This window comes from Diceros bicornis, chromosome 25 (assembly GCF_020826845.1).
Source record: "Diceros bicornis minor isolate mBicDic1 chromosome 25, mDicBic1.mat.cur, whole genome shotgun sequence".
Lineage (NCBI taxonomy): Eukaryota > Metazoa > Chordata > Mammalia > Perissodactyla > Rhinocerotidae > Diceros > Diceros bicornis.
The window spans coordinates 16,207,997-16,222,382 of NC_080764.1; the positions used below are offsets into that span (position 1 = coordinate 16,207,997).

The 14,386-nt window shown below is 48.1% G+C and overlaps 2 protein-coding genes across 2 annotated transcripts in view; one reads left to right on the top strand and one right to left on the bottom strand.

The window, feature by feature from the left end:
* The window catches only part of TIMP3 (TIMP metallopeptidase inhibitor 3), a 58,006-nt gene extending 57,273 nt beyond the window's left edge, over positions 1–733 (bottom strand). The window contains exon 1 of the mRNA XM_058568481.1: positions 343–733. Coding sequence (XP_058424464.1) covers positions 343–463 — 121 coding nt within the window. The 5' untranslated portion in view covers positions 464–733. The remainder of the gene's footprint in view (positions 1–342) is intronic.
* The window catches only part of SYN3 (synapsin III), a 424,113-nt gene that overhangs the window by 179,403 nt on the left and 230,324 nt on the right, over positions 1–14,386 (top strand). The window lies entirely within an intron of this gene.

Genomic DNA, 14,386 nt, shown 5'->3' on the forward strand with positions numbered 1-14,386 from the left:
TGCAAGTTTTGGGAACCTTCTCCCCCAGCCCTTCCTCCGGCGATAGTAAAGAGGAAAATTTTCCGGATGTCAAAAGGAGCAGTAGGGACCTCACGCCCTAAAAGGAGAGCGAAAGCTGCAAGGGGTTCACTAGGCCAGTGTGGGGTTTCTCTGCAGGGCATCTTCCCCCTGGATTATGCCAGAGCCCCGGCCAGAGGAAACTGAGTCTCACCACCCCGCCCCAAGCCCAGGCAGAGAAAAGGAGCGGGGTTCGCCACACCACCCGGAGCAGCGCTCCAGTCCGGGCTGCAGCGCGCGAGCGGGCACCGCGGGGGCTCCGGCGGGGACACCGGGAGCGCTTACCGATGTCAGAGTTGCAGAAGGCGTCCTGGGGGTGGCTGGGCGAGCATGTGCACGCCTCGGCGCCCCAGTCTCCCAGGCTCCAGCTGCCCAGGAGCACGACGAGCCCAAGCCAGGGAGTCATCGCCGCGGCCGCTGCTGAGGCTGCTGCTCGCCTCTCCAAAGTTGCCGTGCGCGCCGCCGGCGGGGCCGCTGCAGCCCGAGCTCACCCGCCCGGCCGTGCGGGGCAACTTTGGCCTCGGGCGCGCTGCCCTCCGAGTGCCCAGCGGGACGGGATGGGGCGCGGCGAGCCTGCCTGGGCGCTGGCGCACGACTCCGCGGGCAGGAGGTCTCTCCGGGCGAGGGAGCGGGAGCGGGAGCTGGAGCTGGAGCAGGAGGAGAAGCCGTCCGAGCGCCCGCCCGCTGCCCGCTCTGCGCCGCTGCCCGGCGGCCGAGTGATATAGCGCGGGTCCCCCCGGCTCGCTCCGGGCCCGCCCCCTCCGACCAATGGCAGAGCCGCATTACCTCATCGGCCCTCCGAAAAGGGGGCGGGGCCGGGGGCGCGGGGCGACGGAGCGGGGCCGCCCCGGACCGTTCAGATCCTTATAGGGAATAATGCGGCTGTGGGCACGCGAGTAGGTGGGCTGGGACGCGCCTCTGACCCGCGCTCGCCGAGTGTCCCCCGGAGCGGCGCCCCTCTCGCCTGCACCCTCGCCACACGCCCACCCTGCCCTCTGGGCGCCTCTAACCCAAGGCAGAATCAACGACCACCCACCCCAGCACCAACCCCTTGGCAAGTCAGAGGGCCCCTGGCCCTGGAGACCTTGGCTGTGCCTGGGTGGAAAGGCTAGGAAAAAGACTAACTCTCCGCCTTCTCTGGAGGGAGCAGGGTCAGAGGGGAGGGAACCAGGTAGATGACCTACCTCCCCAATCCCCCGCACCCCTACCCCTGACTTTTCTGGATATGAGGAAGCCATTTGCCTTTTGGTGCTGGCTGTAATAGACGACTATTTCCTCGGGCTCATCCGGAGTAAATTGTGAAGTCATTCAACAGACACTGTTCTGGATGCTGGGCTCAGCAAAACAAAGTCCTCGCTCCCATGGAACTTGCAGGCAATACATCAGTAAACCCGTGAATACACAGGGTAATTTTCGATGGTGACAGTGCGATGAAGAAAACAAAACAGAGTAATGGGTTAGACATGACTGAGGAGGGCACTGCTTTCTATGGAGCAGTAAGAGATAGTCGGAAGACTCAGCTTCTTAGCTAAGATGTGAACAAGGAGAAGGCTCAGCCACGTGGTGATCTGGGAGGAGACCACCGGTCAGAGAGAACAGCAAGTACAAAGGCCCTGAGCTTATTTGAAAAACAAGTAGAAAGAGCTGGAGGAAATGGTAACCCACCTAGGGCAGACAGGTCTCCACCATTCAGCAAGGAATTTGGGGGCGAACTGATCCAAACCTGGGGTAAAACCAGGTCCTGGAGAACTAGCCAGGATCCTAGACAACTAGCTGCAATAGATGATTGCTACTAGCTAGCACTAGGACTGTCCTTATTATTAAGTAACATCTTGATTCTGCCTTCTATTTTCCATACCTCACTTCATTATACCTCACAATAATCCTTTTAGATAGGAAAAACACAAAATATTATTCACACTTTCCAGAGTAGGAAACTGGTGCAGAAAGGTGACATGACTTGGCAACCAGCCAGGAACTCAATTCCCTCGTTTCCACCTTAAGAGAGACACTTCTTTCTCCAGACCTTAGCAGCAGTGAGCTCTCCTGTGCAAATGTCCTTTTGCAGCTGGAGTCTTCTTTCTACTCTTGAGTCTCGCTCCCTTTCTCTCCCAACTCATCCCATTTAGGAAGAGACTTGAATGTTCTGGCTACAGACATGCTAAAAGTTTGGAATAAAATAAGCACTGGGAATACTGCTTAGAAAGGCAAGTTCAGCCTCTTTCTCGGAAACTCCTCTGTTTATACCTCAGAGAAGTGACATTGAGATGACAGACAGAACATTTCATTGGAAATGGTATTTCCAAGAACAATTTTTAAACTCTCTTCCCCCCCCCCTTAAAAATTTTAGCTATAAGGAAGGGAATCTAGTTTCCACATTTTTCTGTCTTGTCCCTTTCCCCACTTTTAGGACCCTTCCCACCTCATCTCTAACTCTAGTTTGACCCGTAGAGATCTCTCCCTCTCTCAATGTTTACTCCAGCACTTTGCTCATTGTTTCATGGGTGATGGTTGTATTCCTTCCCCAACCACATGAGAAGCACTCTGAGGCCTGAGATGTCTGACCACACTGCCTTTTAGCCCTCATTGCACAAAATAGGGTCCCAGGAGACTTGGGTGTGGGTGTAGCCAACAGCCCGTTGAGTCTTGAGCAATGGACGCTCCAGAGGCCACCCCAAGGCTCCAGGTTGAATGAGGGCATGCTTGGTGGGATTTGAGAGTTTGGCTTATGCCTGCACTGTGCCAGTCATGTGGAAGGTTTTATAAGCCTTTCCAGACCAAATCCACTTTGCTTAAGCATCTTAGGTGATAGAGGTCCTCTCTTCTCTATTTTCTTTTCACTTTATGATTTTGTCCAAGATGCCGACATTTTCTCCAAGGGAAGCCGAATCTAGAATATGAGTATCAGAGAAGTAACTTTTGCTGAACTTCAAGCAGCAGGTTCCTTATAGAAGCATCTGAAGCATTTGGTGATGGCAGCTACTGAATTACGTAAGCACAAGAGTCATCTGATTGTTTTTCCAGCTGAAAGATAATGAAATTGCCTTTTGGTTTATTTCCTCTTGCTCCCTATCCTAAGCTGGTCCATGCAGCGTCTTTGGAGTTCAGCTTCCCTTTCGGTTGGGAAGTTACCCCAATGTCTAACCTGAGGGAACTCCCTCCGCCCACCCATGTGAGGTCAGCTCAGTCTTCACCCTGAGGAAGAGAAAGAGTGAGTTCCATGAACCCTGGTGGAGGGGGCCCTACTGCTAGGTTCAGCCCCTCCAGCAAGCAGACCTCACAGCCATCAATGCGGATGTCGTGGTGTCCATGGACCTAATAATACTTACGAATTGCTTTTTCAAGCCCACTTTATAAGCTAGATGGAGTAGACCTGGGGCTAATGGTAAGAATGAAGATACCAGCTCTCCCACTTTCTCTTGACAGCTAAGAACCATGATAGATTTATAAACCTTGGAAGAACTGAAGAAATTTCCAAATCTATCTGGCCTGTCCTCAACCCTGCTGGGCTGACCTGGGACTCCCTTTCCTGGAACTTGTCTAGATAAGATGAGTCCATGTGCACCCCTTCATATCAAGTTACAGGATGTTGGAATCTATGAGAAGTCTCTCTTGGACATTGCGAAGTCCTACAAAAGGACCTCAGAGACTTCCCATCCTCATTTTGTAGGTGGGGAAAGTAAGGTTCAGACAGGTGAAGGAATTTGCCCGAAGTCTCACAGTCAGCTAGTGGCAGAGCCAAGATCGGGCTGCAGCTGCCTGATTTCTTACGTGGCCTCTCTCCCACACGCTCATGAGCCTCAGTCCCCCCCAGCTACATTACGTGACCTAATGCTCGCATTCTGGCCATGGAAACCCCAGCCACTTGCAGTCCTGGATCTGCATTTCAGATGTGCGTTTCAGATCTGCAGACCAGTTCATTTCAGAGTCTCTTTGTACAGTGCCCAACGCATGGGGAATTCCACCTCACTGACTAAATAGTTCTCTGTGATGATAATAATCATCTCTGAACCAATCAGAACGAATACAGCTCTGTACTCCTCAGAGGTTTATCTCTTATGTGTTTCTTTTTTCCTTTTCTAAATTATCTAATACCTTTTGAAAACATTCCGAACATATTGCTGCAAAGAAATACATGAAAACTTTCTTCCTGGGGGACAAAAAGAGGCTGGGGTTAAAAAAAAAAAGCAAAAGACCTGAGATTCGCTTTAACAGTTGCTGCAGAACAACAGTTGCTTGTGTGGACAAATCAGCTCACCTGTCCAGGTCTCAATTTCCATGTTTGTTGGATGAAAGATACAACTCAATGGTCTCCAAGATCCCCCTTGGCTCGAAAAGTCTAAGAGTCCATGGAAAATGCTCAAGGACAAGGTGTTTCTGAAGGGAAGATAGATCTTGCCATTTAAAAAGGTTCGAGACAAATTGAATGTGCCCCAAACTGAAGCCCATCCATCAATCTCTCGATCAACACTTACTGAGTTCCTATTCAGCTCTCTCCTCCAAGACTCAAGCTGAAAACAAAGGTTGTGATGGCGAAGGCATACGACAGACTGAGGGTCTTGTTTCTGATAGATCCCGGTTGTAGTTACTTGTTTATCTGTCTTTTTGCCTCTTGGATCATAAGCACTAAAAAGTCAGAAAATATGTCTTTTATTGTTTCCCTATCCTATTTCCAAAATTCATTGAATTCCTGTACTGCCTATAGATGGAAGCTTAAATCTCACTTCCTCCAGGAAGTCTTCTCTGATTCCCCTCCCCAGTCTTTGTCAGCCCCCTTCCATGTATCCCCACAGCATCCTGTGGTTTCTTCTTTGACACTACTTACCTGACAATAACATGATTGTTGACCCATCTGTTTCCCTTGCTGGACTATAAGCCCCTTGAGGACAGGGATCGAGTGTTGGTAACAAAAAGGTTAGTAAGTATCGGTTAAATGAGTCAAACTGATTGGCACCACCGACCCCTTCTCTGTCAGTATTCAGATAGGCAGGTGGTAGTGCTTGGAAAGCTCATGGAGCCCTATCCCTCTGATCAGTGCTAGGGGGCGCTGTAAGCCAGAGAACACCCATCCCCTCAGCCTGCAGTCTCGGCCAGTCTCACTGAGAAGGTGGGAGAGGCACAATTCCACACTAGTCAGTGGGGTACGGGTGCCATTGAGTGGGTGAAGCTAACCCCTCCCGTCTGCAATGGCCGCAAAGCTCTCAGTCAGCATCCTGTCTAGGTCCGCAGCTGCCCAGCTCCTCCACCTCCGAGCTGGCCACATGTCAATCCAAGGGGAGACATACTCTCTGGAAGCTACACACTTGTGAATCGTGGGTTTGGGGGGCTCTGGGAGACCTGAGAACACAGCAGAGGATGCCACGGTCCCACTCTTCCAGGGCAGAGCTGGCCTTTGAAAATTAAACCTGGAGAAGGTGCTGACAAGAAGTGTGTCTTTCCTGTTGTCTCGGAGGGAAACACCTCTTTTCTTCCCTGCCCCTTCCCCTCCAGACCCTAGCCACAATGCCTTCCCCCAAACCCACAGTCCATCTGAAAGTCATTACATTCAAAATAGCCTTTTCCAAGCAATAGACAGCCCTGGTCCACCCATCACCATGAGTCCTGGCCAGGCCCTCAGCGGGGCTGCTGCCCGGCCCTGGGGAATTACGAACCTAAGATGGTAGGTGCTTCCAGGTTCTCTCTGTGTCTGGCACCGACAGGGAGTAAACATCTTCCCTCCCTTCCATCTGGAGCCAATTTCATGGCAGTAAAATTGCAGGGCGTCTCTTGCCCAGCTCTTCCCCAGCCTTGCCAGGGAGAGAAGACCCCTCAGCTAGAGTCTCTGGCTGTGCTCATCTGAATCCTGAGGTTTTCACTTTTCTTTCCACCAGGAGCCGCTCCCAGGGATTTTAAGCCAGAAAACACATGTGCACCGGGGAGACGTTATTGCCCTGAGTTTCTGGGGTGGTGGGAGATGGGAAACAGAGTTAGTATTCCAGCTCTTGCCTTTTTTTTTTTTTTTTAATAACTGTGTGCTCAGTCGGTCGATTATTTCTGTGAAGGATAATATGAAATAGAGGGAGAACATCTCCTCAACCCTATCTTAATGTCTTCCTTATGCCCGTGGAGTTCATATGTTTTTCCTTTAAAAATGAGTAGCCCCTTTGTGGTTTCTTTGAAGGTTGCATGTTCAGCTTTGCACAGAAGATGCACATGAGTGTCTCCGCCGGGAGCTCTCACGGTTTGGGAGGGAATAGGATGGATGCGTAGTCGGCCTCCCGTCAGACTGGCCTGGAGATCCTGTCTCTGCAAGGCCCTTGAGCTCTCTTCAGTGGAACCTGCTGGAGCTGAAACTGACTTGTCCTGTGCTATGGAGATGGCCAAAGGGCGTTTGACGCCGTGATCACATTCTTCCTTAAACTTGGCTGCTGAGACTTGATCTCTCTGGGTGTTTTGCTTTCTACTTCTCCAATTGTACCTTCTCTGTCTTCTTGGCAGACTCTTCAGGCTCTTTTTGTCACTAAAATGAGGTGTTTCCCAATTTTCTGTCCTTGGCTGCCTTCCCTTCCCGTCTAGCCTCCACACTCTTCCTGGCTAATTCCACCCTCTCCCTGGTTCTACCTACCGCCACGCTATGTGTGCTAGAATGGGCACTGTCTGCAGCCGTATCCCTCCGAACTCCAGTCTATATCAAACTTCTCCCTAGATAACTTCACCTGGAGGTCCCATGGCCTTCTCAGACTCCAAGGGTCCAACACTCATTGTCTTTTTAACTCGGCCCCCTGCGATGTTACCCGCCCTCACCAATGGCACCATCATTCACCAAGTCCGATAGATTCTCACTCCACACATCTCTTCTAACCGTCCCTTTCTCCCCATTCCCACAATTTCTGCCTTGGATCAGACCCACATTGATTCTTTCCTGACAATTTCAATAGTCACATCACTGGTCACCCTGTCCAGAGTCTTTCTCTATCAAATTCAAATTTTGCACTGCTGCCCGTGTCAAGTTTTTCAAATATAAACCTGAAACCATGCTGTCCTTTGCTTAAAATGATTCATTTGTTCTCCACAGCTTTCTGAACAGTCTTAAACTCCAAAGAAAGGCATACAAGGCCCTCTGTGATTGGGCTCTTCCTGGTGCCCCAGAGAGGGGGACCATTCACGTGGAAAACAATGTGATCACTATCCCTGCAGTTACTCACCGAGGGCCCTGTCTTTGCTTATCTCTCCAAACCTATGCCCTCATTCCCATCTTCCAACCCTTTGTTTCCAAATATCAGTTTTGTGCCTCCAAGGCTTGTTCACACTGTGCTCTTTGCCTGGAATCCACCCTCCACCAATATATTCCCCACCCTTCTCTGTCTCATCCTCAGGATTCTTTTATCTTTCAAGATTCAGCCAGTCACCACCTCACGGATGTTTTCCTGACCCCCTCTTTCCCTCAACAGAATTGACCACCCCTCCAAGGTCCCTCCTCCTTCATTTTCTTCCCACTCACACCATATCCCCCAGACGTCCACCCGGCACCTCCCACACTCCATTGCCCCTAGTGGTTGACATGTCTTTCTCTCCTCTAGATACCAAGCAAATTTAGGAGTTTCCCTAATGCCTAGCACTGCATCTGCACATCACAGGCACTTACCAAACATTGCAAGAATAAACTAACCAATGAGTTACAGGGAAAAGAAAGGCCGGGGGCAATCAGAGTATCAGCTTCTCAAATTCTCCATAACAGAGGTTCTGGAAACCAGCTTCTTGGGTCCAGAAACTCAACTAGGTTCAGTTCCCAGAGTTGATCAGTCGCAGGGACACTGTGATTCATAACAGACCAGCAAGCCAACCACAATTCCATTGTCTCTGTTTCCCATGAGACATTTCATAGTCACATAGGCTAGGGCACTCAAGTCAATGGGATGCCCATATTTTCCTACCGATGATCACAGAAAGCTTCGTGCAAAGCTAGTCTCTCATCAGAAGCTTGCTTTAATGTGTATGGAGTCAGAGCACAGTGACTGAGGTCATCATATAAGAAGGGTCTTTCGGCTGAGATAATTCAGAATTCTCTTTCTCACTGAAGCGAAGGCTTTTGCCAAGGGAGTGACAATGTCCACACCCACTGGCAAGAGCCCCTTTCGCTGGACGGTGACCGTGCTGGATACACATTGCCAACTTTCTGCTCTTTGGTCTTCCTGGTTCTCTGCTCCAAACTTGCCACTCCCCCCTTCTTTTGCCCAGACTTTTTGCACTGGGAATATTACAATCCATTTGGTTTCTATGTTGTAGATTGCAGTCACCATCCAGTGGTTACCCTCAGGTCAACTAATTTGGGTTCTGGATTTTGAACTCTACCCTTGCTGTGTTGATTTACTACCACAGATGGCTAAGCACATGCACGGTGTGTGAATTCGTAGCTTCAGTGCTCAGAAGACTGCCAGCTTTGTTTCCAAGTTTTCTTCATTGTCATTGCTCCACTGACAGTCTCTGTGTGCCTCACAGCTTGTGTGTCGCGGTGTGATTATCAACTCTTTGAAGGAAAGGGACAGGGTGCCCATCGTCCTTCCCTCCTTCCTTCAGATATTCCCAGAGACTCACTGAGTGTCCACTACTCTACGCTAGGCACTCAGAATCTAACAGTGAACAAGACACAAAGCTGCACTCAAGGATTTCCCAGTCTAGTGGGAGAGAAAGACGAGAAGACAGTTGTGGTTGGTACGAACTACAACAGGAGGGTCAAGTGCTCCATGAGGTCACAGAGCTGGGTCACCCAACCAGGGAGTAGGGTGTTGTTTGGGAAGCCACATTATGGTAAGACAGAGGGTCAGAGCCAGGAGAGAACTGTGGGTCACCAAATCCAACCCCCTCATTTTCAGACATGGAAAAAGGCCTAGACATATGGACTTTTATATGGTCACACAGGATTATTGGCAAAGGCAAGACAAGAAATGAGATCCCTTATTACCTCGTCATCTTCCCATCACTCCAGGCTTCTCTAATTCATCTCATGAGAGATATACAGTAACTAGTTATTTCCATGCCCTGTAGCATTCATCAACCTTGGGATGATAAGCTAAAAAAGATTTCTAGGACAAGAAACAAAGAAGGGAACTCATATTAGTTGAGTACCAATTATGTAAAAGACACTTTTAATACAGTATTTCCTCTAATCCTCATAACTCTAAATAACAGATATTATTTTATTCCCATTTTATAGTTAAGAAAACTGAGGCTCAAACAAGTTAAATTACATCTCCAATTTCTTATAAGCGAGGAAGTGGCAGAGCTGTGATTCAGACCTAGAGGTATCTTTCCAAATCAGCAGTTTTTCTGGAAACTGCAAAGCCGCTCTGCCCATAGGTTCAAGGGGTCACTTAAAGTGCTGGTGAGCTCCTCCTCTTCGTCTTTTGGGTTCCCACCGAGCACTCAGAACTCTTGATCATTGTGTGATGCAACTAAGCAGAGGGAGACACAGTTCCGCCCCACCAAGGGCCTGCGAGGGAGCTTTATCAGCAGGCAAATGAGATGCATCTCTTGTTCTGCCTGGTCTGCAGTGGACAGAAGGCCGGAGAAATCACATGGCAGGCAATTTCTGGGGGTGTGGGTGTGCCCGTTTTTGCTTGGAATTTGGATGGATGCCACAGGAAAATTGCATTTGTATTGCAAAGAAAGGACCCAGAATCCAGAGGAAGGCTGACAGAATACTGATCAGTACATTTTAACAACTATTGAATGTGGCTTCATTTCCTCCTGAAATTTCAAGTACGAGATTGAGACAATATACCAGGTTTTTGTCCCAGTTCTGCCACACACAGTAGCTGGGTGACCTTGAGTAAATCGACGAACCTCCTTCTTCAAAGGTAAAACCAGAGTGTTGGGTTTTATGATCTCAAAACTTCCCATGGACTATTCTGGAAGGCAGACTGACAAGGGGGTTAGGGACCAAGGCTTGTGATATCAATAAATCTGGGGTTTGATCCTTTTTCACTTTTTCACCATGACCTTGAACAATTTCCTTAACCTCTCTCAGCCTCGGATAGCTAATGATACAATGGAGGAGAGATTCATACCTCATAGGATCTTCATAAGGATCAAACAAGGAACGTGAATAAAGCCCTTGGCACAGTGCAAATTCTCACTGAGAACCTGTATGTACCAGAGTGTAGCCCTACAGGTACAGAGATGAATGAGACCAGCCTCTGTCCTCAAGTAGCCCACGATCTGTGTTTATTAATGAGGAGCATATTCCCATGCTCCCATATTTCCCTTTGACCATGTAAGTAATACCCAAAGAAGGGGAAAAAGGAGGAGGAAAAGAAAACAAATAGTAATAGCTAATTCCTATAGAGTGCCTACTGGGCGCGGGCTTTCTTCTAGGCGGTTTGCATATGTTAATTAATACTAATCCTTATAGCAAAAGCTCTAAGGTCAATGAGGTCATCCTCACCATCCTTTATTCTTCAGGTATGGTAGCAAAGGTACAGAGAGATTATGTAACTTGCTCCAGATCGCGTGGCCAGGACCCTGCAGTGCTGGGACTTGAAGGCAGAAACAGACTGGCCTAAGAGTCCGTACTTTTAATCACACTGCTGGCCTGCCTGTTCATGGAGAAGGTGACCATGCAGGAAATAACAAGGATCCAAGGGGCAGATGCCTGGGTTCTGTCACCTGGTGGGTCTTCCTTCCCAGAATGCCTTGCACCCACCGATCAAGGTGTGTGAGAACAAGAATCAGATGGAGACACTGAATGGGCAGTGAGTACATCAGCAGGCCTCCTGGAGACAGTACTCAATGGCGTCAAGATGATTTCCAGCTGTTGGGATGAGCACAGAAGCTAGAGTCAGAACACTTGGTCAGATCCCATCTCCATCTAAGTTTCTCTCTAAACTTATACTTATTCTCTATAAAGTGAGGACACACATCTAATTCACAGAGGTAATTTCAAGGATTAAATAATAAGTAACTAACATTGAGTATTTCTTATGTGCCAGGCTCTATTGTGTACTTTACAGGTGTAAATGTATTTCATTCTCACGACTAGTATCATGCCCATTTTACAGAAAAGAAAGCTGAGGCTCAGCAAGGTTCAGTAACTTGGCCGAGATCACACAGTTAGTAAATGGTGGAACTAGAATTTAAAGTTCAGTGTCTGATTCTGTGCTTCTTACCAGCTTTCTGTGCTCCAGGGAGTGGTGGAGAACATTTTGCAGATGCTAAATGTTATTGTTCTGTTCTCTCCTAGCCACGTCTTAGGTCTTTGTTCCTGCTGTTTCCTCCTTTCACCTGCCTACCTCTTACTTGTCTAGAGGGGTGAAGAGTGAGATTCCAGGGCCCCCAGTGGTGTGCTGGAGCCCACTCACACTGGCTGGTGAGAGCTGATTGTTAAATATCCTGGAATTTCGCAAGTCAGTTGTTAAGCACAGCAATTATTAAATAAATTATATTAAAAATAAGGATAATGAATACTTAAAACTCATCACTTCCTAATTATTTAATTACATTATACTCTTACCTATTCTCTTGAGAATAGATCTACAGGCTATAGATCTATAGAATAGGCTATCGTATCTGGATGTGGAAATATTGTAGAATGGTGTGTGCTGCTGCATTCTTCCCAACTCTGCATTCAGTGACATCACATGGTAACTTAAAATTGGCCTTGATGGGGTATTTATACCACAGTAATTGGTGGATGCTACAAATCAGGCTTTTTGCCCAGGAGAGCTGGTTGTTAAATTATTTATTTATTTATTTATTTATTTATTTGCTGAGGAAGATTAGCCCTGGGCTAACATCTGTGCCCATCTTCCTCTATTTCGTATATGGGATGCCGCCACAGCATGGCTTGATGTGTGGTGCGCAGGTCTGCACCTGGGATCGGAACCTGCAAACCCTGGGCCGCTGAAGTGGGGCATGTGAACTTCACCACGACACCACCGGGCCAGCCCCTGGTTGTTAAATATTTACCAGCCCACACTGCTGTTTCTTAACTATGTGATCTTGGTCAAGTAACCTTTCTGTGCCTCATCTATAAATTAGGGACAGCATTAGTGCCTACCTCACAGAGTTGTGAGGAATAAACAAGATGATACGTGGAAAGGATTCAACAGAATGCCTGGCACAGAGTCAGACATCAATGATTGGGCACTGTCAATATTGTTATTAAGACACTATTATTATTAGGCATCATATCCTACAAGTAGCCTTTCCTTCCACCCAAGCTGGGCACCACTCATCAGAGATTATCTCGGACTTGATATGCATCACTCTACACTGGGATTGTCAGTTTCTGTGTCATTTTCCCTCTTTAGAAAATGAGCTAATTGACAAAGACTGATTGAATTTCTCTTCTGAGCACTTAGCACACAGTAGGTCCTCAACAAACCATTAGATTATTTGTAAAGAAAGAGTTCAGAAGTACTGAAAAAGTACTAAAAAATCAGAATTAGGAAACCTGAAGCTTCTTTACTCATATTACAAACTTTTAAGAAATTCTTCTCCACATCCAGACATTACTGGAATATTGTGTTTGGGGTTCCTGCCTTAGGAGTATCTTATAATGAGGTCGTTTTGCAATTTCACGAACTAAAAGCCCCCTGCCTTGGTGCCCAGACTGACTCCTGCACACTGAACTCTGTTTTATAACCAAATTCTCGGTGTGTATAATATGGAGCCCCTATGACAGTCTTGGCGTGTCAAGCAGGAATATGACTAGTAACTTTCCAAACTGCTTAAAGGTAGCTGGAACTGCCTTTGCCTCAAGTATTTAGAGAAAAAAGATCTTGATGTTACATCAACAAACGCTGAAAGAGATTGCACATACCTGGAGTGCTTTTCAAGGCCTGGAGGCTGATTTCAGGGGGAAAGGATGGGAGAGGCTGAAGGCATGTTGAAAAATCATTTTTTGTCTGTTGTTCCTTTGTATGAACTGGTTGCTGGCTTATGCAACGCCCAGTAATTAAAATGGCTGGAATGCTTTGCATTTTTACGGCAACGTGAAGGCAGCTCAGAGGCCGGGAGCTGGAGCCAGCTGGAGGGGGCCCAGCCATCCTACCCTGGCTGCCCCTTGGCCTGGCAGAGGTGGCTGGCATCTGCCTTGGGGTGGAGGAGTGGCGGGAGGAGGGAGGAAGTCAGAAGGGTCAGAATGGCTCCTACTGCTCTAGCCCTCTCCTAAGCAGATACTTCCAGATGCACGGCCTCTAGAAGGAAGATATGCGTGGGCCACCCGCCTCCTGGAAGTCTGTAATGGTTAGTGGTGCTGCCTAGGAATGATAAACAATGATAAACAATGATGAAGCTATCCTTTATTAAATATCTACCCTCTGCCAGTCCTGCACTAATAACGTTACATATATTATCTGATTTCAAGAAAGAAAAATCAGATCCTATCAGTCTCCTGCTCAAAACTCTCTGTAGATCCCTAGTGCATTTAAAATAAATTCTAAATGCCTCACCCTTCAACACCCAGCATCAGGTAGCCCCGCTATTTATTGCTGCCCTTGTATCCCCCACTCTCCCTCGAGCTCACATGTGCCCACCGTGCCGGCTTCCTTTCCATCCTTTCACCAAGGCAAGCTCGGGCACTGCTCCAGGGCTGTCCTCCCTCCTCCCTCCGCCTCCCCCAGGTCTTGCCACGGGCCAGTTCCTTCTCGTTATTCAGCTTCCAGCTCAGATGTCTGTCACCTTCTCAGTGACGTCTGTCCTAGCTGAAGTGGCACAACCATCCCTGGTCACTCCCATGGTCCCAGTGCCTCCCATTGTCCCATTTTCCAGATTTATTTCCTTTTCAGTACCTTTTATCACTATCTGAAAACATCATACGTGTTTATTTTGTACTCATTGTCTTTTCCAACTAGAATGGAATCTCCTTGGGGGCAGAGCCCTCGTCTGTCTCATTCACTGCTCTACTGGCTGCACGTAGACCAGTGTCCAATAAACACTTGTCGAGATAATGAATCTTCACAACAGCCCAATGAAATGGACATCATTGTCCTTATCTTCCAGAAGCTCAGGAAGGTTAACGCACTTGCCCGAGGTCATCCCATAGGAAGTGATGTCACCACAGTCTGTCTGACCCCAGAGCCCATGTTTTGGGATGGGTATGCACCTTCCCCCGTGGACAGCTACCTTAGGAAAGAGTGGAAAGGTGGAGTCTGTATGTCAAGGGAAGGAACCAGGCCTCAAGGCTATAACTGTGAGCCCTTTGGCAGTATAATGATGGCGGCACCAAGAAATAAGAATGTAAGCACTTGATGGGGACCCAACACATTGGTGTTCTAGCCCAAATTCTGCCACCTTGGTGACCTCGGATGAGTTAATTCCCCTCTCTGGGCGCTTTTTGGAATGTGCAGAG